This window comes from Neocloeon triangulifer, unplaced genomic scaffold (genome assembly GCF_031216515.1).
Source record: "Neocloeon triangulifer isolate White Clay Creek 2 clone unplaced genomic scaffold, ASM3121651v1 ptg000012l, whole genome shotgun sequence".
NCBI lineage: Eukaryota > Metazoa > Arthropoda > Insecta > Ephemeroptera > Baetidae > Neocloeon > Neocloeon triangulifer.
Window position 1 is genome coordinate 1,706,858 of NW_026775554.1, and position 21,996 is coordinate 1,728,853.

Sequence of the window (21,996 nt, forward strand, 5' to 3'; positions counted from 1 at the left end):
TGCAAGAAAAAAACATTATAAAGGAGAATAATTGTTTAAAAATAAAAGATTTTTGAAAAATTATTTGTTCTTCTCATTATATTATAGTTGCAATAAAACTTGGTAAACATTTGATTGTTAAATAAAACACTAGCGCTCTTTTTTTTATTTGGTACGAAATACTTGCAGCGTGTTTGAATATCACAATTCAGACGAAGAATGCAACAGAAAAATGACATTAAAATGCTTAATGACGTGCAATCCACACACATCCGAAAATCTCTCTTCCGCACAAACTCACATTTGAGCACAACAAGTTTTTTTCCTTTTTATTTAAAAATAAATAAGTTCAAATAAACTCGATGCCCTCGAACTTGTTGTCGGCAACCTTGGTCTCAGGGTAGAGCACCTCGCCTTTGACGGTGAAGACGGTGAGGAAGGTGGCGGACTTGCCCTGGTCCTCCTCGGACTTGAGGGCCACGATGACCTCGTCGTCAGTGCCGGGGAGGAACTTGAACGAGGAGAAGCCGTGACTGGGCACCAGGGGCCCCACCTCGGTGACCTTGACCTCCTGAAAGGTGGCGTCGGCGGTGATCAGAAGGTTGGTGCCCATTCGCTCGTCGCGCGCCTCGTCGTACCGCTCCTTGCTCGCGCGCCTCGGAAGGAAGAACCATTTTTTGTGGCGTTCGCTCCAATTCACTGCCTCGTGGATTAAGTAGCCTGAAAATTTACAAGATGAATTAAATTCTTGTAAAAATATCTTATTTTTTTTTTTAATTCTTAATCCTTCAAATGAAATTTTAAAATTATAATCTTATAAAGAAATTGTTGATTCAGCCTGTTTTAAAATCCACTGGCAAGATTATTTTGAAAACCTTGGAGTTAAGTTATCTTTTTTGCTTTTATCTCCAGCTAATTTAGGTCGACATTTTCTTCCTTTTAAATTTTTATTTTTAAATATCATTTTTTTTCTACAATTTCCGCCAACCTGGAAAAGTGATTCCGCAGGCCTGTCTGATTTTCTCGTAGTGTTTGCTCCAGTCAAGGTGCTCAACCCCGCCGTCGGGCGCGACCCGCTTGACCCACATGGGGTCGTAGTTGACCAGCTCGCCCTTGGACGTGGTCCACTCCTTGCCGAGGCCGCCGACCAACAGGCGGCCGTTGGCCACCGTGGCCCACTCGGACTTGAAGCCCTTGGCCGCGTGGCCGTCGCCGTCGCCCAGCAACACCCACGGCACCACCCGCGGCTTCTGACCTCCGTACTCCAGCAGCTGGTAGATGACCCCGGTCCGGTCGTCGGCGGTCAGCAACCTGCCGGTGAAGGTCACCAGCTCGGACAACTCCATGCCTCGGCCGCCCGCGGCCAACTGACCCTTGATCTGAAATTCCAACAAGATTTATAAATTTTATTCCGAAAAAAAAGGTCAAGTTTTTGACCTCGATGGGACTGGCGTCCCAGGTGACGGAGACGCCCTTGGAGGAGGGCGTCCAGGTGAGGCGGCCGCGCCAAAACAGCGACTTCCAGGAGCGGCCGTCGGGCTCGGCGGCCGCCGTGTCCAGGTCGGCGATCATGCCGATGACGTAGGTGACCTGGCCGCGGCCGACCAGCGGCTTGGTCAGGGGGTACGAAAGGTTGGGCGCCACCGCATCCTGAGGGGAGGGCGACGGCGGCGGGAGGACGACGGCCGGCCGCAGGTGGCCGCGGTTGGCGGTCGCGAAGTACAGCAGCAGCAGAAGGAAGGCGCCGACGGCCACGACAACGGCCACGAAGCGCATCTGCAGTCTCAGGGTGCTGCTGCCGACCCTGTACGCGGGCGGCGTGCGAATCGCCTGCCGCCAGTCCACCATCTCACACCTCGGGGCCCATCACCGCCGTGCCACCATCGCCGCACTCACAGGAGAGAGGCGGCCACTTTTTTGCAAAATAAATAATACGTGCGCTGCTGTGTCAACACCACATTCGCACAAACCGGTTTCTCGCAATTATTACCGGTTTTTTAAGATCGGTTTTTTCAAAATTATTTTGTATAATTTTGCGACATTGAAAATTAAATTTTATTGTTTCAAACTATTTTCGGTTTTCTTCTTAATTTTACTTGCAAAGACTGTAATTTTGCACTTGAAAATTTGCCGATTAACCGTTTTGTCAAAAACTGAAAACCGGAAACGAACTTGGACCAATTTCCAAGTACCAACACCATCGAATTAAATTCCACTGCACTTTTGCGTAGGTGGACCAATCAAATGCTACTTTTTGGGTCACGTGTTCAATTTCAGCCAATCAAAATTCCGGAAAGCCTTTGCATCCAATGATAAATGCGTTAACGAAAGTACAGCGAGTAGAAACAAGCCGTGTTGGACCTTTTCGTTGTGCCAACTTAAGCAAAACGATTTGTGTAACAAGAAGAAGTAAAAAGAACCATATTTTTCTTATAATACCAAAAAAGAAAATAGACAGTAACTTAAAAGAAATATTTTTAATTTATATTTTGGAAAAATATGCAAAAGATTGGAGAATTTTTAAAATTTTTCACTTGTATTTTGCTACGTTGGCTATGCTGTCTTATTTTTAAGTAAGACCGGCAAAGGGTTGTGGAATTTGTTCAGCGGCAGCATTTTTCTGGTGTGTTGCCGTGTTTTGAAGTTGGAAATGCCGCTATTGTCCGGCGGCGGCAGATTCGTGGCGCCGAAAATCGAGCAGAGGAAAAGACAAACGCAAGATTTACCAGCGGATGCGTCACAATTACCTGACGAGGTGGAAATGACCCTTGATGGACACACGTTAATTTTCAGCGAAGGGCAGTGGATCAGTTCGGGAAGTAGCACAGGCAAGGACCCTTTCCAAAAAAAAAAAACTTGCCAGAAAATTATTGATATGCAAAATAAGAAAAATACAAAAAAAAAATGTCTAAAGAAGCTAAGCTAATATAATGAACTGAATTTATAAATAAATTTTCACGTAGTTTTAATTAAGTCTTGCTCTTTAGCTCAACTTTTTAAGGAGCTGTAAAAAATTCAAACCTTGTTTTAAATTTCTTAAGATTTAAATTATTGCTGTTTTAGGTTCTATAGTAATTAGAATACAGGGTTGACGAGCGCGCTGATTTTAAGCACGCTCGTGCTCGCGCTCTTTTCTGAAAATTGCGCTCGCGCTCCCGCTCTCCAACTTTTCCTCACGCGAGCGCTCAAGCTCGCGCTCTTTACCCAAAAGAGCGCTCGCGAGCGCTCTTTTTTTTTGGGTCGCTATTTTTTAAGTGAAATTGTTAATTGGATTGGTTTTCTTCAATATTTCTTACGTACAATTCTATTTTCATTGCTATTTTATGTATGGTCTAAAAATATACTTATTTCCATTGAATTTCATACAAATATTTTTCGAAAATTTGGAAAATGAAAAATTCTCTGTTTTTCGAGCAATATTTCACCAAATTATGGTCCCCAAAAAGAGCGTAAATGAGCGCTCTTTTGAAAAAAAAAACGCTCGCGCTCCCGCTTGCGGCATGAAAAAAGTCGACGCTCGCGCTCCGCTCGCGAGCGCTCCGCTCTTTTGAGCGCTCTTTCAGAGCGCTCGTCAACCTTCTAATAGAATATTTTGATAGCTAAACGACAAATTGAAAATTAGAAATCTCTCTCCTTTGCTCGATTGACGAGCAGGTTGCCCACCTCAGCAGGCTCTCACTTATTCTTCAAAAAATTTCAGGCGTGATTAGTGGCTCAAAAAGAGAGGCGATGCGTAAACTGGAAGAGGAGAACAACCTTCTGAAGGCGAAACTGGAACTGATGATGGACATGGTAAATCTCTTTAATTTATTTTTTATTTCTCTCTTATTTATCAAGAGATACAACCTCATTTCAGACACAGGTATTTTTTTAAAATTTAAATGGTGCACATTGTCGAGCGGAAACTTTTGCATTATAATTACCATTTTAAATTTGCTCAGTTGACAGAAATGACGGCCCAGTCACGTTTGCAAGCCAAAGAAGTTAAAATGCTCAGGGCGAAGCTGAGGAAATAATTTTTTTGGACGCTTAAAAGAAGTTATGTGTTAGAACATTCATGTGTAATAATTGTCCATTAATGCTAAAAACTGTCACGTCAAATCAGTCTTATCAAAAATTGCCAAGAATATTTTCATAATTCATTACATGATTATTTTTATTGTTTAACTGTCCAAATGCATTATTTAAGATTTAAAAGAATTTAGTAAAATCTAAAATAAATAATTTTCACGATTTTAATCTTATTTTTAATGGAAATTTACCCAATAGCTCTGAAGTTTCTACTGTTACAGACATGTAAAAATAAACAGATGCTATATATTTAAAAAAAAGGAAATAGTTTGTGTTTTTACGACATTAATTTGCGCTAAAGCGTAATGTTATTTTAATATCACTGAACAAAATTTAAACGAATTTGTGTGATATCCTTATTAAGGAAGTTACAATGTATAATTGTTTTAAGTAGTACATTTATTTAAGAAGGTGGGTAGATTTATTTCTTAGCAATTTAATGATAATAATCAGAGATAATAATTACTCAATAATTCAATTTAAAATTTAACATCTTTATCAAAATGTCATTATCTGCGTGAAAATTTCTGAAGAGTAAAATCCGTTTCCAATTGACTGAGACTTTTGAGTCAGTTCTGGGCCTCTGTAAAAATATTTGATTAAAACTGACGCTATAGGTACCGCCTGAGCTCCAGGAAGTCTATCAAGGCTCAAACTCAACACGATCAACTTTAGATTTGTATTAAACAGATGAAATAATTATTCAATAAATTTATATTTTTATTCAATTAGATAACCTTATAAGATAAATACATGTAAGTAACTTAAAAATATAACCCCTCTCAGCACGTATTTTAAATTCTTCAACACTGTGGGGCATATGAATCAACGAATCAACTGTTGCTTCTTATATTTGGCCACTAACCAAAATTTGCCGCAATTTTTCAACATCATCCGGATGAGCAACATCCAACGCGGTTTTTCCATCCAAGTTTCTTAGCTCGGGATCAACGCCACTCTTGATAAGCCACGTAAATGTTTTGATGCGTCTGTTCATAGCTGCGATGTGCAACGTTGTTTCCAATGTCTTGGTCGATTTCTGAATCAGTTCATGATTTTTACTAGTTAAATAATCCATTACTTCATAATCCTCTCTATCACTGGCGGCCGCGAAGTGCAGAGTGTTCCATCCGTCGTCATCCTCAGCGTCCACATCAAGATTCATAAGATCCACTAACCATTCCAAAATTTCCTTGTTGTCCCTTTGTACTGCATAATGGACAACAGTTTTGTTTTTCAGTGTTTTCTGCTTGATAAGCTTTTCATTTAACCGATGAAGGTGCTTTAAAGTATCAATTATTAATTGATACTTAATTTTCTTGACCTTATAATCCACGGCCACTAACAAGTGCATTGCGTTCTCGCCATCACTTGTCAACGATTGAATTAGTTGTGGTCTTTTCTCCATAATCAACTTCAAAACTGCAATGTTCCCGAGATCTGATGCAAGGTGTAAATAGTTCCAACCCCTGTTGTCCACGTCGTGTTTATCCAATTTCTTTTCTATCAGCCATTCAATTTTTTGTTTGTTGTTGTTTACTTTAACAGCGAGATGAGATACCGTTTCCAAGTTTTTATCACTCCTTTTCTTCTCGAAAAATTCGGGCTTTTTCAACAGCAAATAGTCAAGTATTTTTGTGGCTTCGCCATGCCACGCGAGAATGACACGATGGAGCGCATTGCTGCCTTTATTATCAAATGCGTCCAAATCAGCTCCATTTTCCACGAGCCATTCGAACCAACCGAAATTTCCTTTGTGCGCTGCTACATGAAGCGCTGTTTTTTTAGATTCATCAGTTTTTTTTATCATTTTAGGATCTAGGCCATGAAGGTATTGAAAAATTTCTTCATCGAATGGAGCCATAGCAGCAAAATGGAGAATGGTCTGGCCATAATCGTTGACAGATTCAATGAGCGCAGGATCATTTGTGAGAAAGTGCTTCATCAATTCCAAATTCCCTGCTCGAGCTGCATAATGTAAACTGGTCCATCCTCTACTATCCTTATCTCTGCCTTTCATGTTCCATTTTTCCAGCCACTGACACATTTGCACAGCGTGTGTTTGAAATTCTTTCCCCAACGCAGCTGCTACATGAAGAGCACTCTGACTATTGTGGAAGTCTGTGGTCTCTAGGACTCGGTGACTTCCCTGCAAATACTGGGCCACCTCAATACTTCCTCGCTTTAAGACATGCTCAAAAATTCTTTTTGCCAATATTCCGCCTTGCTCGGTTTGAGTCTCTAGAAGCGCCTTGACCGTCCTTAGCTGCAATATATCCATACCCTCATTAAATTTAATACAGGTAGTAGGAACGCCTAGCTGCACAAGAAGCTCTACGGACTCGACGCTGTTTTTCTTGACTGCACACTCGAGTGCTTCTATTCCATCTTCAGCGATCAGTACTTTATGTTCAATCAAACTTTTTAGCATCTGGTGGTGATTTTCTTCTGATGCATTCGCAACAGCATTTCTGAAATCAACATTCTTGCAATATTCCCCACTGAAGCTATTTAAAGCAGTAAATTTGTCCACGAGGTTTGAAAAGAGAACCATAAAATTTTTCTTGATTGCACTGTTCAACATGTTCCTTACATCATCCAAGCCCACATCTTCAACCGAGACCACACTCAATACTTCCGACGCGAAATCTTGATTGACCGCACAAGATTTTTTCAATATTTCAACACAGTCAGCAGACCTCAATTGGTACTTTTTGCTGCCAATAATGTGGTCGTTAACGATGGAGAGCATGGTCGCGAGGTTTTCATCAATGATAATGGACACGTTTTTTTTTGTAAAACTTTCACTCAAAATAGTTGTGAGATTCTTTGAGTAGATAGAATATTTTTTCTCGTCAGAAATTTTGATTTCAACAAATGATCTAACTTGCCGGAATCCATCTTGAAATAAATCGAAAGGCATAGTGTGTAGATTATTTTCTCCAAGGACAGTGACATAATGTTGAGCACAGAGAAACTCGGCAAAAGTCCTATGCCCAAACACAATAAGCCCATTGTGATGCGTGAGAATTCCAGTTCTGGGCAATGCTTGGATCCTCTTTATCGCTTGTGCACGCGATTGTTCACCTGGATCGCCAATCGTCCTCCACCTGATATCTTGAGGAAGATTGAAAGGTCGCAAAATAATATTAATAATAAATGACATACGGGCCATGAATGTCATCATTGAAATCCAAAAAAAGTTTCTAAGACCTTTTAACCATTTTCTGTTATTCCCTCTAGCATTCGGTTTCGTCTTGATCAAGAATTTCAATGCAATGTCTTGCATTTCCTCAATACATTTGTTGTATTGGTTCTTGTATATTTGCCCAGTTTTTGTATATTCCAATTCAAGCGCTCCATGAATTTTCTTGTTGAAAATTTTGTCATATATGGTGAACAAAGAGTCATTTTTCAAAATCGAATCACCTAACTCTAAGATCATTGTCAAATGAAGTGGATTGCTTAAAATATCACTCGTTTGATGATATTCAAAAAGGTCGAGCAGACGTTTGAGTTCTGTATCATCGTGTATTTTTGATTTAAGTCTCATGAGCTCAATTTGCTGATCTTTCTTTAGAGACCGAATCGTGGCTCTGCATACCTTCTTGCTCGCTCCAATTTTCTCAATAATGGCCTCTTTTTCTTGCGATCGCGTAGAAATCCAAATTGGAACCTCAAGTTCGATAACTTGCAGTAGAAAATTCAACACCACATCCCTTGAATCGGCATCAGCAATCTCGTCAAACCCGTCAAACATTAGAATGATTCTGTCCTTCTTGATCTTCACTAAATTATCAATTTCTTCCTTTCTAACTCCTGTTGCCAATGATATGACAGCGGTTGTGGAGGATGCATCTATTTTAGTTGAAAGATGATTTAAGACGTCTTGTACAAGGTGTACTTTGAAAACCCTGACGTCACTTTTGCTCCTACAAAGTTCAAGGCGAACTTCACTGAGCACAGTTGTCTTTCCTGAGCCTGGAAGTCCCGAAAGGATCCAAATCCGGTTGTCCTCTAGGTTCTTGGCATTTTCAATGAGTTTTTCATACTCCGCGTTTTGTATTATCATTTTGTCAAGAGTTATTTTTAAGCGTGGTTTAACGAAGGTACGCCGGAAATGTAGCAAGTGCGGCAAAGTAGTAACAAACATCGTTTCGGGTTGCGCTTTCCTCTCCTGACAAACAAACAGATCACTCAGGCATTCTTGAAGACTCCTTTCGCCTTTTATTTCTTCTCTCTCAAAAATCTCAAAAAGGCTATCTAAAAGACCTGGAAAGTTTTTCAACGAAAAATGTTACAAATAAAGGCCATTGATTTTAAAATCCTCATTTTCTACCTTCGTTTCGGAGAATGAAAACCATCCAGCCACTGTGAGGGGTCGCATCACGGAACTTAACAATCGCTTCGATGTCGGGCATTTTCTAAAAGTTGCGAGTTATTTAGACGTCAGTATTAACTTTATAGCATTTCCATCGTCGAAACTTTACCGGTTTTCCATCTTGAACCAACTGAATAGGCTGCTCAACATCAACCAGAATAAACAGCTTTGGTTTTCCCTTCCAATCATTTGACTCATGAGGTCCAAGCAGCGAGTGGATCAACTTACCGATGGGCTTTGTCTTATTTCCGTTCAATTTTATATAAATTTCATTGTTTTGCTCGGTGATCTTTGCAAAAAAGAAAGCTGCGAAACATCCGTAATCGCTCCATGATTTTCCTTCTAAAAAAAAAGAATTAGATCGTGTACATAAACGCACTGAAATTTCGCACTCAATTCATTGAAGTATTCATCGACATTCTGCTCAACTAATGGAACATATTTAGTTTCAAATCCAAGATTTTCAACAAGGGTTGACTGTAATCCTTCAATCTTCTTATTTTTCTTGCTTTCGTAATGAAATATTGCAGCAAGCCTTCCTCTGAATACGGATTTTAACTGCGGATTCATCCAATCAAAGTCAATCGCCTGTTGGTCGCCTGCGCCGCCATTGGCTGATGACGCCAAATCACTTTTTTTTTAATCAGGAGGAAAATATATTTAAAACTTATTAAAATTTAAAGATATGATTTTTACCGTTTTTGTAATGCAGAAAAGTTAAAAAATCTGTCCTGAGGATAAAATTTAGATTCCATGGTCTGCTCGTCAATTCTTCCAGTTACAAAATTAGGGTTTTTTATAACCCATTCATGTATTCTGTTTTGCATGCCTGTAGCGAATTTTACAATGCTCTCATCATCCTTCATCAGGTTAAGTTGATTGCACAAACACTGAACAAAAACAGTCCCATTGTTGGGATCTCTGCTCGAATTTGTTTCTAAAAAAATCAATCGATTAAATCCAGCTCTAGGAACGCCAAAAATTTTACAATAATTTCTTGAAGCTCTCCACGCAATCTTTGTATGTAAGACAATATTTAGATCACATTATATTATATTAAACTAAAAATCAATTACCGTCAACAGTTGAGTAGAATATTATCCAGTTGTGCAAATTCGGCTCGACCGTAACTTTGCTAGAGTATTTTATAAGTTCAGTTTCATTTGTGTGTGAAGGTTTTGCATCTACATGATATGTCAATAGTTCACCTCTGCAGGGCTAAAAAGTTGTAAAGATGTCAACGATTCGTTCACTTTTTACTATTGCTTCCTACATAAAGGAAACCTACCCCAAGGAATAGCAGATTCAAGCATTTTGGAAATGTGTTTTCTAGAGCTCCAAACAAATCCTTGGTGCTAAATGTTTCATACTCGCAATCACCTGGTTTAGGATCGATCTTTTTTTTGTCGGTGTAAATCTTTCCACCTTGTCCACCGTGCGACAGAATGATAAAAACGAAGACAGACGGATCTGAGTCTGTGTTTAATAAATTCCATGATGAAAGAGATTAAAAAGTGTAATTATAGTTACCGCTAGCACCAAAAGTTTTCTTCAGCTCATTTTTATTAGCAAGTAAAGCCAGCAGTTCATCTTTTCGCGGTGACAAATCGTGGAATTTACAGTTTCTTGCTTCAAAAGTTTGCTGCAGGTTCTTCACATCCTTGTCATTTCCCTCCCGAAGCCAAGGCTTGGCACTGCCTTCGAAATCATAGTGGGCGACGAGAACAAAAACGCTTTGGCAAAATTTTTTTTCAGGCAGCTTCAAAATTACATTCATACTTACTTTGGAGCTTGCTCCTTTCCACATTTATTTAGAAAATACCCAAGGTTAGCATGGGCACCGGCAGGTCCGATGAGAACATCAACATTTTCATGCCCTCGTCCTTGCATTTTTTTACGATAACATTTCACAGCGGGAATAGATTTAAAGACTCCAAGACTTGCGAGATTAGCAGCAAAAGGTTTCTGGAAAAAAACACAGGAACTAAAAATGAAAATTGAAAAAACTATAATAAGAAATGAATATTTCTTTTCGGCGCGGAAATTTTCGCATTCGAATTTCAAAAAATGAAAATATAAAAGTTTCAGGAAAATTCGGATCCATGACTTTATCAAAAATGTTTGTGACAAAAATTTGATTGAATGATTAAGAGAGGCAAGCAAATTGTACATTTTTTACATGCTTAGTTGCTTACCATCTATTAAAAAATTTTGGCAGAAATTTTCAAAACATTATTTATGAGATTTCCAGTTCATTGGCTTCAATTCTCGCCAAAACAAAAACTACCACAGTCAATTATTTTGGCTAATCCCTTAATGACATCTGAACAGGCTTATTTAAATGGTCAATATAACATTTATATAAAAGGCATAATTGCTTAGGGGCAAGTTGAGAAATATTCATATCCGTTTCCGAGATGTATTGAAAAATTCTAAGAAACGCGCAGAAATTGTTATTTTCAATTCAAAATAGAAAGAACTCTTACTATTTTATGATAATATTAAAATAGTAAACAAAAATTATTAAATGATTTAAAAAAACTCTTCTGTTTTCAGAGCCCTTATCAGGGCCCATTTTGACTAGAATTAATAATAAATAAATTAAAATACTCAATCAATTAAGAAGCATAAAATAATAAGGGGTTCAAACTCACTGCGCTGGATGGTCTGTACGTGTCACTGTGGCGGGCCTATTAATATTCCATTAACACTGATGCGACAGAATTTTGCTAACGCTTGGACCAGGCTTTTGAATTACATCAATGGTGAAACTTGAAAGTCTACTACTTATAGAAAAGTCTAACATTTATAGTCCGTCCGCGCGATGTCCTTAGACTTACGATGAGTCATCGTGTTTTTTTGGAGGACGGTGGAGGCCTAATTTGAGGGAGCTTCGAGCGGATGTGCGCAGCGGGCATGCATTTTTTCTATACAGTATGGGCTTCACGCGTTCTCCTTTTACTACCTTGCTTTAGGCCTAGCACAGACATTGACGGAACATAATATAAAGAAAACGTTCAAAGTTTTTTTTTTTTATAAATTTAAATGTTAACTTCAATTTGAATCTTCAATCGTCAGTTTTGGCTTGGCTGAAAACAAAATTTAACAAGAAGTATAATAATCATTATTGTCCGCGTTTTAAGGTACCTACGGGTAATAGAAGATTTATAAAAAAAAATTTATTCAAATCCCCAAATATAACATATCGCAAAATAATTATTTGGCTTTTTTGTATGTCTGCACGCGGCGTATAATTTCAGTAACAAAAGCGTGGAAAAAAGTTATTGAGTATTTAGTATTTCATTCGAAGGATTCAGGGATTATTTTCAAAAATCTTCTCATAAAACTGAATGGAAAAATTTTAAAATTGTTAAGTTTAAACAATATTTGTCTGCTGCACCAGAAAGTACACAAAACAGGTATTAATATCAATATTTAATGCATAAAAATTGATATTGTTGCGTTCTCATCGTTTCGCCCTTTTTTAAAATTTAAATAATGAAAATTTGGAACTTCTTTGTTTGAAGTTTTAACAAGATCAAAATATGTAAATATGTTTTTTTTCTACTATTTTTAAATAACGGCCTTAAACGAGGCATCTCTTTGTTCCGACACAAAATGTTTTTAATATGTTTTCAATCGCTGCCAAGATAGGTTTCCTCTGGGGTCTGATTCTGTAAGAACGACGCCAATTGAAAACGACGACTTTTTCAATTGGCGTCGTTCTTACAGAATCAGAGACCCCTGGTGTATTATTTATGGGTCACATGATCATCATCAAGATCCATGCTTTTCGTGCTACTTTGTTTCTAAGAAAACTAATTGTTATAGTCGTTTGTAGTTAATTTTTTTAGGAATTTATTACTGTTAAACGATCGAAATTTAAAATATTCTTCATTTGATCTCTCAAAATAAGCATTAAAAATTGTTTTCTTTCCGATTCAGCCGCGCTCCTTTTTGCACACCAGTCGTGACGTCACAAGGGATAACAAACTAGCAAAAGAAATCGCGAAAGAAGGTTTTCCGGAGACGATAGTGCGATTTATGAGAAGTGCGTAAAATTTCAAGCTACCTGAGAGCCGGAGTGGGGTCAGGCCTCAATTCCCGTGCGGTCAGCAGGCCCAGGTCAACCCTGAATAAATAGACTTCGACGAGCAAAGGCGGCAAAGGCCGATGGTGCGAATAAGCTCAGCGCCGGTACCACAGCAGCTGGCAACAGTTCCAAGAAGAGAATAGTTCTTGTTGGCAGCAGTCGACGGAGGGCACGGAGGGCGAGCACAGAGCAAGGAGAAAGGGGTCACAGGTGGGGTGCGCGCAGCAAGAAAACACATACACAAAAAACTTGACTTGTCTAGATAGACTTTATTTAAAGCGATTTAAAGTATTGATAACTTCAGCGTTGATAGATAATTAAATACAATATTTTTTGATTTGCCAGTTTTCAATTAAATTTTATTCAGAGGAGAGTAGTTGACGTTTCGGTGACAATTTGGTCTTGTCAATTTTACAAAGTCCCATATGTCTTTAAAAAAAAAAAAATTTAAAAAATTACGCTTTTGAAGAACAAAAAATTTCAGTTTTTTTTACATAATTCCATTATACCCCATAATTATTAAAAACATTTTTTTTTACCAATATTTTTAATTATATTCGGGACCAAAATATCCAATTAAGGACTCCTTATTGATATAGTCAAATCAAGTCTTTACAACAATGTAAGCCTTACTTAGCAATTAATATAAATTTAAAAAACCATTGTTGTAAAGATTGATTTGACTATGTCAATAAGGAGTCCTTAAGTGAGGTTTAATAAATAAATTTAAAAAAAAATGCCTTTTATAACATGGAGAATAATTAAGCAAAATTTCCATTTTTTTTCCTTTCAATCGCAGTCCCCATGAGATGATAATATGTATATGATAGAGATATCTGGTTCTGACAATTCTTTGTGCTCCTTTAATGAACTACAACATCACACACAAGAAAGAATTTTTTTACAACAATGAAATTGAGCACAAAAAAAGTAATAAAATAAATAAATAAAAGAGACCTCAACTTTTAACAAAAATGTTTTTTTTATAAAAATTGTAGAAAAAATTTAGAAGTTAATTGAAAAATACCAAAATTCAACACGAAGTTATTTCATTTTATTTTTGCAAAAATTATTAGCTTCAACTTTTGCAAACATAACTTTCCTAAATCCTAAAACGTTTAAATAACACGGCAAAAATGCCCTTCACTACAGCCAATTTGGAGGGGAGACGTGAGATTATTTAATTCTCTAGAATAAAATTTCAATTTAAAACAGAAATTTCCAATAATATGGCATGACAATTAAATAATGTGTCTTTTTTGCAAATCTACCATATTAAAAATGCGACCCTGCGGAAGATGTGCAAACAGATAAAGTTGAAAGTGGATGGGGATGGGGTTTGGGGGCAAGTGCGAGGCGTTTAATCTAAAAATCACATCATCTCTTATATTTCTACGCACTCATCAAATATACTTTGGTGGTGCACAATCAATATCTTAATGGCGGCAATAAACTTAGAGGTATACAAATTTTCCTTCTAGTCTACAATTTTTTTCTATTATTTCTTCTGTTTAGAAATGTTTCAAATAAAAACTTTAAGAAATTTAAACCTTCCAGATTTTAAGATGAACGAAACTTATCATGTGCTGCGAATTCTGCCTTTTGTCATTTATATACCTAAGGCCTTAAAAGTGACAAGCCATTTTCTGTGATTTTTGTCACGGAAAACAATAAATTAAAATTATCAAAATTTTTGTTTACAGAGGTTTAAAATTTTAAGTTTTTCTGATCTTATAATAAGAATAAAAAATAAAAATTGCTGACCGTTTTTCTTATTATTGAATTTCTGACAAATGAAAAACACGATTTCTGAGCGATAAATTTCTGATCAATGCCGAAATTGCTGGCAAATAAATTTATGATAATTAATGGCCACTCAACTACATAAAACTGACTTCGGCTTATGAAGCAATGTTACGCTTCCAACGTAACTGAATAAACACTGACCAATTGTTAACTTGGTACTTTTATTTTACAAAAAAAAGAAAAGAACAATATCAACACGTAATTTTAGCATTCTTTAAATTATTTTTAATGAATTTTAAATTTTGCCAATTTTGATTCACGGTTATTTATTGACTCATGAGCATTCGACATTTACATGTTAATGCACACTTACTAAACTAAAAATACACTGAAATAATAAATCACATTTTCCTCATTGTTGCGTACTCCACAAAACTTATGCGCGGCATTTTCAATTTTGAACTTTATTATAACACTTATCTAGCAATCAAATATCCATAATTTCATTTTATCAATTTAAAAAATATTTTAGAAGAAAGTTTTTTAAAGAATGAAACTATTTAAAAGGTTTTTTAATTTCAGGGACCCTTTTTTTGTACCTGTTACAAATTTTTCTACTAAAAAATTAGTTAGCCTTAATGCTAACAACCCCCCCCCCTCCATTAATTCTATGAGTAAATAAAAAAAAACCTACTTGGTTACATGTCTGCGCCTCGGGCTCCTGCGGTGGAGAATAGCCGAGGCGGTTTACTTGCGCGTATTTATGAACTATAAAATCATAACCTGAGCAAGCAGAGGGCGCGAGTGCTATTCTCTCACAAATTTGGGACTTAAAGTCGCATTTTTTAAAAATATTATCCTTTTTTTCTTCAATATATAAGTTTACAATATATTTTTGTAATAATTATGGTAAAGGATTGGCCTATTGCAATACAATAGTGACAATATCACTAACTACACTAACGTGTTGAATTGACGAATGGTAAAGTTTTTGCTCATAAATTGTGAATTCACTTATCAAATCTGCATAGCCGAGACAAAAGAATCATATTTTGAACCAGGGGGGAAATTTTAATTTATAAAGAATTTCTTTCTGTACGAATTTTTATTCAGTAATATATGTTGTTTTGATTATCTAATTTTGATTGATGTAGATATTGGAAAAATTTTTATCAAAAATTTAGCTACATGAACACTTCAGAGCGCAGGTAAATGTTTTGTTTTAACTTTTAACCCCAAATAGCATGCAGGATGTGACGGTGTGATGGCCATCGCCAGTTTCCAAACTTCGGTGAGCCAGACAAAGAGAAACAGTTGTGTGAGTTGCTTGCCTGCTGTTAAAAAATTAGTGAAAAACGCAGAAATTTATAAATTTGTTGACATTCTTGGGTCAAATAATTTTTGCGTACTTAATTTTATTCTGGGCCATCGTTCTGGCAGGTCAGCGAAATGTCGAGGTGAGCAAAAGTGGAGAGAAAAAAAAATAATAGTACAATTTCCTTCGGCAGGGTGGTCATGCAAAATTGGAACTCGCAGGTAAAAATCCACTCTTATTCCAGGACTGCGACAGTAAACTTTTTTTCAGGAAGATCAGCCCGGTTGTCAAAAATTGTGAATAGGCGCACAATTATAATCAAGTGCTGCGGTCTGAAAAAGTGTTCTGCTTCAAGTGCTGCAGCCTCAATTGACAAGCACCACTCACAACAAACACATGTATAAATTAAATTTATTATTATATTCCGCATTTAGAATTTAAAATGTTTTAAATCGTCCAGAAACAGGAAAATTTTACTGAATCAAGAAGTAGCTCGAGGGCCAATTATCATTCCACCGAAACAAAAATGACGGACTCTGAAGCAACAACCGATTCTACAGGAACACTAGTTGGCCCGGAAACGTCTGCTTCTGCATCGGCATTAATTGATTTTTCAGACTCGAGCATCCAAAGTACTGCAGTAACGTATTCTACCTCAGAAGCCACTGCTTCATTTGTTGCGACGAACTCGACTACGTCAACCACAACGGAACAAATTGCTACTTTTTCAACGACAACAGCATCAACTTCAACTACAGCAACAGCACCAACCGCGACTTCAACTGCATCTTCATCAAATGAAATTTCAACAACACCAGAAACTTCAAAAACTATAAGCGCAAGTGTCCCATTTATATAATATCTGTGTTTTCAATCTCTGAATGATGATGCAGCCGGCGCTCGTCGGGAAATGTAACCCGGACACAAACGCTGTCACCAACGTACGAAAACTCTTTCCTTTAAAATGCTCAATTCATTTTTCATACATCGATTTTTTTATACCAACAGCGTTCACTCTTTTCAACCAACGGCTTGTTGACTAGTAATAAAATTGTTTAAAATTAATTTTTTTGCTTTTTAATTTAGTGTAAAATATAGATCCAGACCTGCACGGATTCTGGCTGGACGCGTGCGGCCTGACTCTGTTGCTCGGAAAGTCGCTGGTCTCCTTTTGATATTATTTATTTTACCTTTTTTACCACTAAATTTATAGGGAACTTGGAATGAAAACTCGGCCAAGTGTTTCGGTCTCAACATGCAGCCGTTCACCCTCGAGAGCAAAGATAAACTAGATTGCATGAACCTCCAAGGTTTGATTTTAGATAAAACAATTTTTACTTTTAATTTTATGTTGAGTAAAGCAAAAGACTGGAAATTTAACATGAACTACTGGACCGGCGGCACCAAGGACGTGGCGAGCGGCGCCTTCGGGTGGTGCTCGGCCAACGGCAGCGCACCCTGGCAGGACTTCCTCCCCCTGGCAAACCTGGCCAGTGACCATAATTGCGTTCAAATGCACATTTCAAAGGCAAACGCATCCGTTTCGGTCAACGACAGGCGGTGTTCGGACAGATTCATTTTCGCCTGCCAGGTTTTTCACAAAATAATGAATTAATGAAAAATTATTAACCGGAAAAGGGTTCAGGGTCCTCCAACGGCGGCTCCTAGCTTTCCACAGTGCCAAACCCCAATTTGCACGAAATTCGCTTGTCAGAAAGATGTAAATATGCAATATTTTTGTTTCTCGAAAAAAGTTAAAACCTGATAAAAATATGCAGCCAAACCTTTTCACATCGACGGACAATGGAAAGACAATGACGCTGAATAGTGAGTTGGCACAATTTGAGAAATTTCAGAGTTAAGATTCAGCAAATTTAAGAAACAACGTGTTCTTTATTTTGAGGAAGCGTTTTTGAATTTTTGGGGCTGCATATCAATTAAAATCTTTTTTAATTAATTTTATTAAATCAGATTTCACCTTGCACGGCCGATTATTTTCGCAAAAACTGCGCTCCTATCTCTTCAGTCATAAGAACGACTCAAGAACTGTGAATATTCTGAATTATTTAATTTCTCAAAATTTTTTATCACGAATTTAAGTACTTGGAAGCAGCAAAAGCGTGCTGCGCTCTGGGCATGTCTCTGCTGAGTTTGGACGGGAATCACAAGTACGACGCTTTGGCCAACATCGCCAACACAGACGACATGAATTCAGGCAGGACAAATTATAAATTTTTGCTTAACTCTATCATTTTTCGATAAATTCAGAGGCCCAAAACTTGACCATGTGGACGTCGGGGTCGGACGAGGGTTGCGAGTCGGTTTTCGGATTCTGTTCGGCCAAACGGATGTTCCGCGACGAGGCCAAGTGGCTGCCTGGACAGCCGGACAACGCAGGGGGAAATGAGAACTACGTGGCCGTCCACATTTGGCGCCAACGGGGACAGGTTTTGCTCGCCGACTACGACGGACAGACCAAGTTCAGATACATTTGCGAAGTAAATCTCATCATTTGCTGAAATTATTATATTAAATTTGTAATTTAAACATTAGAAAAGGCTCAATCCGCAGTCAAAGAGCGGCAAGCAGGCGATCACGGACGAATGTTCTCTGATTTACAACATAACTTCGGGTGAAAAATTTATTTGCAAATGGAACTTCAATAATATTGACATAATTTTTATCAGCTGAAATTGACTTACTGCAGAATGCGACGAATTTGGATTTGCGGATGAAAGTGGGTTAAGCTAAATCATTAGCCCTTTTCTAGGGGTTCCATTTGATATTAGGCAACCTGTAGAACAGGCATGTCAAGAAATTGCATAGGCTTTGATTGCCTGTTTAAATTGGCCTAAAATAACTTAAAACGCTCTGAGAAAAACCAGCCCTCGATGTTGCTCATTTTACAAAGGAGAACATTGAAAGTATATTCATAATTTTTCAGTGCTTCGTGCAATGCGTTGGTGACGCTGTGGATCTCGTAAGTCAAATTTATAAACAAACATAAACTTTTTACCAAAAAACTCTTCAAAGTTAGTCGGAGGGAAATTTGTGGAAAGCAAGGTTTTTGCAATACTCGAGTCCATGGCTATGCTCAACGTTGACGGGCTGATAAATAACATGGCGATCGTGGACGAATGCAACAACAAAACTTGTACGTTTTTATTATTCAACTTTGAAAGAATCTTTTTGAAAATTTGATCAGACGGGATGGACTTGTGTGACAAGGCGTACCAGTTGGCCAAGTGCGCCCGAGACAAATCGCCAGCGGTTTTCGACCAAATCATCAAAGACCTGGACAATCAAACGACAGAGGTCGCAAAATGCTCCACCGTAAAATTGATAAATTAAAAATTATTTACAGAACGATCTACTCATCCCCAAAGGCTACGGCTGCGCATATTCTGCGAACCAAACTTGCACCGTCAACGTTTGAAATTAGAATTAATTATTTGTAAAAAAGATTGATTGGTTTGAACCTTAGGTGGCGTTGAGAGACAACATAGCGGCACTAAATCTCAGTATGTTCAGGTTAAAATAAAAATAAGTGGGTCTGAATATCAGAGAAACGATTATTAAGAAAAGCTGGAGAAAAGATTCTCGCGCAAGGATTATCCAGGAACGATTCTTTAGTAGAAATTTGAAGGCAGAAACGATCCTGTAGAATCCTTGCGCGAGAATCGTTTCTCTAATATTCGGACCCACCCTAAGTGGATTATCAAAATTTTCAGACGCTTCAACGTGCGTTGACTTTGTCAACCAATCGTGGGTGTGCAAATGCAGCGATTTGAAGCAATATTACATAAGCTTCCGAAATAGTATGGTGAGAGTGAATTTTAAAAATAAAAATCTTGTGTGCATCTGAATATCATAAAAATTTGAAACCGGGCGAACCTCATTGCAGAGAAAAAATGTAAAAATAATTTAAGGAAAACTGACCCCAAAAGGCGACCTGCAATCTGTTGGTTTCCAAACAAAATAAGATGCATTAAAAATTAATTGTAAAATTGGGAGACTTTCAATTTAATATAAAAAATTGCAGAACTTAATTAAGCAGCTGATTCAGTCAATTTTTTTTATTTTTACTTCGCCCGGTTTCAATTTTCATGAAATCCATTTTCATCTGAATATCGTTTGTCATAGTATTTTCCATACATTGACGCAGTGAAGTTCTGCTGCGAACGAGGATTGCAAATGTTGTCGCCGCAGAATTTCGTCAATGCCGTAAATTGTTTGCGAGTGCAGAGTAGGTTTTGTGATACATTTCAAATTTTGGGATTAAATTAGCAGGAAATTTCTGCTTAAAGTTCCACATCCCTACGCTAGCTACTTGTACACATTGTTGAATGCGGCTGCGGTCGACTTGACCACAGGATTCAGCTTCGACTGCGAAAGCCAAACCAGCTTTTCGCCGCAGCAACTGGGCTTCGTCTTGAATTATAACGCGTCCGGTGCCTTCGGCAGTGGACCGGTGATCGCTTTTGGCACCCACAACCAAGGCACGCCAATGATTAGGTTTGTTCAACCAAACGCCGTCAATAGCTTCATATGCGGGGAAATTTAAAATTCGAGCGAGGAAAAATTAAAGTGCGGAGAAAATGTGATTTAACAGTAAATAAAAATGTTGTGATTTTTATTGTAATTACAGATTTGAAGAAAAATAAATTATCCTAGCAAAAAGCAATTGTTGCAATTTTTGGCACCAGCTTTAAAATATTTATGCAACTTGACCTTTTAAATAGTAATACTATTAATATAAATTAATTTTCCTACATAAAATTTCTGAAAATGTTGATAAATTAAAACGCTTTGACTAGTTAATCAACCGGCTGCGACTCAAATTTTCCTTCATCAAAAATTATTTCAAATTAAAATTTAGAATCTGATTAAATTGACAGATGCCAAAATATTAAGGAAATTAATTTCTGAATTAAGAGATGAAAACTGCCAGAATTAAAAATGAATATTTGTGGATGGCTGCGGGCTCAATTTGCAAATCGGTGGATGTGAATGACCGTGATTTGAGCAGGGTGGGCTTTTCTCCACTTGGCGTAGTCGAGAAAGGTGCTGCCGCAAAAAGCGAGGAAATTGAACATTGCGAAATATCCGGCCGCCAAATTCCTTCCTTCATAGTACGACCGGTCAGACCACGTGGCCAGTTGCATGACAAACGCAGTCAGGTACAGAAAACAGAGGCACCCGTCACAGCAAAATTCCTGCACAACAATTTACGATTTTTAATAAAAAAATTTTCTTTCATTATAAAAAAAAAAAACGCTGCCACAAATAATTATTAAATCTGTTGTAATAATTGTGAGACAATTCTATTTAATTGAGCTTTGCTTTTTTAATTATTTTATGTTAAAATGATATAGAAAGTTGGTTTTGTACTCACAACTTTGACCCACGGGACGGATTTGAACTTGTCAATCTTTCTGCAGAAGAACCAGAGCAGGGTGAAGAGGAGCGAGGCGACGACCACGACGATGAGCCACGTGGTGGTCGGGTGGCGGGGAGGGGCGGCGCACCCAAGGCAAACCACCCCGAACACCGACTGCACCCCTTTCAAAACGCGCGCCCCCTTTAGCGAGTCAGGTCGGCTTGCGGGTGGCGGAAAATCTTCTTTCTTCTGCTCGTCCAACCCTCGATTCTCTGCAAACACAAAATTACAATTTTGAAATTATTTTGCCGTTTTTTCTCTGTAATAAGTTTTTATGATGATATTTCGTGTAATCTCAATAATTTTTACTTTCGACATCGGTGTATTCCATAAAAAGTTAGATTTTAAAAATCAGCCAAATTAAAAGAATCCTAAAAACTTTGCGTGATGGGAAACCGCACTGCTTCCAGTCTAACACTAAAGTGAGCGAATTCGCTTGAAAAGAGAGAAGTCGGAGAGAGTCGTTAAATTTTTATTGCTTTTCGGAGAAGTTTTTGCCGGCAGATTGCGTCACACAGGCGTGAACATCCTTATCTTTTCGTGGGAATAAAACACGCGTAAACGTCTTTGGTCTAACTGATGAATCATCAGAACAATCACCTCAATAATTCATTCTAATTGCATGAATTAATAACAATTGTATGCACGCCGAACTAAATTTACGTGTGTTGAACATGACAATTTTTTTGTGAATATTAGACTGGCCTGTTGAGTTTGGCCAAAGACGACGGCTTTTAATTTATATAGTTACTTATATATTATACAATACATCAAATCAAGATAAAATTAAAAAAAAACAGCTGTAAAGAAACACCTCCATTTTTTTTTTTTTTTTTGAAAAATTTACAAGGAAATGTTATTTTTCTTCTAAAGTTACTCTGTTCATTGAATCCTGATGGACTCATTTTTAATTTTCAAAAACTGTAAAATACAAAATAATATATATTGAATAAATATTTTATTCATGGCTA

At 37.5% G+C, this 21,996-nt stretch overlaps 5 protein-coding genes across 13 annotated transcripts in view; 2 read left to right on the top strand and 3 right to left on the bottom strand.

The window, feature by feature from the left end:
- The window catches only part of LOC132197489 (protein lethal(3)malignant blood neoplasm 1), a 43,240-nt gene extending 21,757 nt beyond the window's left edge, over positions 1-21,483 (bottom strand). The window contains exons 1-2 of the mRNA XM_059620810.1: positions 21,335-21,483; positions 20,981-21,237 (exon numbers count right to left, since the gene is read on the bottom strand). Coding sequence (XP_059476793.1) covers positions 20,981-21,237; positions 21,335-21,356 — 279 coding nt within the window. The 5' untranslated portion in view covers positions 21,357-21,483. The remainder of the gene's footprint in view (positions 1-20,980; positions 21,238-21,334) is intronic.
- LOC132197492 (soluble calcium-activated nucleotidase 1) lies at positions 61-1,926 on the bottom strand. Its single transcript, XM_059620816.1, has 3 exons — positions 1,417-1,926; positions 968-1,358; positions 61-699 (listed from the first exon to the last, which is right to left on the bottom strand). The coding sequence occupies exons 1-3, from the start codon at positions 1,825-1,827 to the stop codon at positions 329-331; spliced, it is 1,173 nt and encodes a 390-aa protein (XP_059476799.1). The 5' UTR covers positions 1,828-1,926; the 3' UTR covers positions 61-328.
- Positions 909-4,804, top strand: LOC132197493 (protein chibby homolog 1). Its single transcript, XM_059620817.1, has 3 exons — positions 909-2,807; positions 3,680-3,771; positions 3,921-4,804. Exons 1-3 carry the CDS (start codon positions 2,630-2,632, stop codon positions 3,993-3,995), a joined length of 345 nt encoding a protein of 114 aa, XP_059476800.1. The 5' UTR covers positions 909-2,629; the 3' UTR covers positions 3,996-4,804.
- LOC132197479 (uncharacterized) lies at positions 4,546-12,651 on the bottom strand. 3 transcript variants are annotated; one of them, XM_059620789.1, is made up of 10 exons: positions 12,504-12,651; positions 10,215-10,396; positions 9,962-10,164; positions 9,720-9,907; positions 9,508-9,649; positions 9,128-9,260; positions 8,824-9,062; positions 8,541-8,773; positions 8,390-8,474; positions 4,546-8,322 (listed from the first exon to the last, which is right to left on the bottom strand). In XM_059620789.1, exons 2-10 carry the CDS (start codon positions 10,319-10,321, stop codon positions 4,898-4,900), a joined length of 4,755 nt encoding a protein of 1,584 aa, XP_059476772.1. In that variant the 5' UTR covers positions 10,322-10,396; positions 12,504-12,651; the 3' UTR covers positions 4,546-4,897. The 3 variants fall into 3 exon arrangements, with proteins under 3 accessions (XP_059476772.1, XP_059476771.1, XP_059476769.1); XM_059620788.1 differs by lacking the exon at positions 12,504-12,651 and adding an exon at positions 11,086-11,101 and having other exon boundaries at positions 4,548-8,322; positions 9,128-9,368; XM_059620786.1 differs by having other exon boundaries at positions 4,549-8,322; positions 9,128-9,368.
- Positions 12,196-20,255, top strand: LOC132197481 (uncharacterized). 7 transcript variants are annotated; one of them, XM_059620794.1, is made up of 24 exons: positions 12,198-12,734; positions 15,514-15,727; positions 15,779-15,806; positions 15,860-15,983; positions 16,046-16,423; positions 16,479-16,526; positions 16,594-16,627; positions 16,684-16,748; positions 16,799-17,176; positions 17,231-17,305; positions 17,364-17,412; positions 17,557-17,633; positions 17,686-17,800; positions 17,854-18,083; positions 18,139-18,217; positions 18,273-18,322; positions 18,530-18,565; positions 18,619-18,739; positions 18,791-18,900; positions 18,950-19,015; positions 19,070-19,106; positions 19,317-19,408; positions 19,729-19,831; positions 19,893-20,255. In XM_059620794.1, the coding sequence occupies exons 2-24, from the start codon at positions 15,535-15,537 to the stop codon at positions 20,147-20,149; spliced, it is 2,745 nt and encodes a 914-aa protein (XP_059476777.1). In that variant the 5' UTR covers positions 12,198-12,734; positions 15,514-15,534; the 3' UTR covers positions 20,150-20,255. The 7 variants fall into 7 exon arrangements, 6 of the variants coding, with proteins under 6 accessions (XP_059476780.1, XP_059476777.1, XP_059476776.1 ...); XM_059620795.1 differs by having other exon boundaries at positions 12,200-15,727; positions 16,799-16,895; positions 16,947-17,176; XM_059620793.1 differs by having other exon boundaries at positions 12,199-15,727.
- Positions 21,484-21,996: the final 513 nt, after the last annotated feature.

Coding starts and splice junctions, on each gene's coding strand:
- LOC132197492 (XM_059620816.1), bottom strand. CDS start 1,827: ATGGTGGACTGGCGGCAGGCGATTCGCACGCCGCCCGCGTACAGGGTC. Junction 1,359..1,416: donor GGGACGCCAGTCCCATCGAG/GTCAAAAACTTG, acceptor TTGGAATTTCAG/ATCAAGGGTCAGTTGGCCGC. Junction 700..967: donor CTGCGGAATCACTTTTCCAG/GTTGGCGGAAAT, acceptor GTAAATTTTCAG/GCTACTTAATCCACGAGGCA.
- LOC132197493 (XM_059620817.1), top strand. CDS start 2,630: ATGCCGCTATTGTCCGGCGGCGGCAGATTCGTGGCGCCGAAAATCGAG. Junction 2,808..3,679: donor CAGTTCGGGAAGTAGCACAG/GCAAGGACCCTT, acceptor AAAAAATTTCAG/GCGTGATTAGTGGCTCAAAA. Junction 3,772..3,920: donor TGGAACTGATGATGGACATG/GTAAATCTCTTT, acceptor AAATTTGCTCAG/TTGACAGAAATGACGGCCCA.
- LOC132197479 (XM_059620788.1), bottom strand. CDS start 10,321: ATGCAAGGACGAGGGCATGAAAATGTTGATGTTCTCATCGGACCTGCC. Junction 10,165..10,214: donor GGAAAGGAGCAAGCTCCAAA/GTAAGTATGAAT, acceptor ATTTTGCCAAAG/CGTTTTTGTTCTCGTCGCCC. Junction 8,323..8,389: donor TTTCATTCTCCGAAACGAAG/GTAGAAAATGAG, acceptor AAAACTTTCCAG/GTCTTTTAGATAGCCTTTTT.
- LOC132197481 (XM_059620794.1), top strand. CDS start 15,535: ATGGCCATCGCCAGTTTCCAAACTTCGGTGAGCCAGACAAAGAGAAAC. Junction 16,628..16,683: donor AACCAACGGCTTGTTGACTA/GTAATAAAATTG, acceptor TGTAAAATATAG/ATCCAGACCTGCACGGATTC. Junction 19,832..19,892: donor AAATTGTTTGCGAGTGCAGA/GTAGGTTTTGTG, acceptor TTCTGCTTAAAG/TTCCACATCCCTACGCTAGC.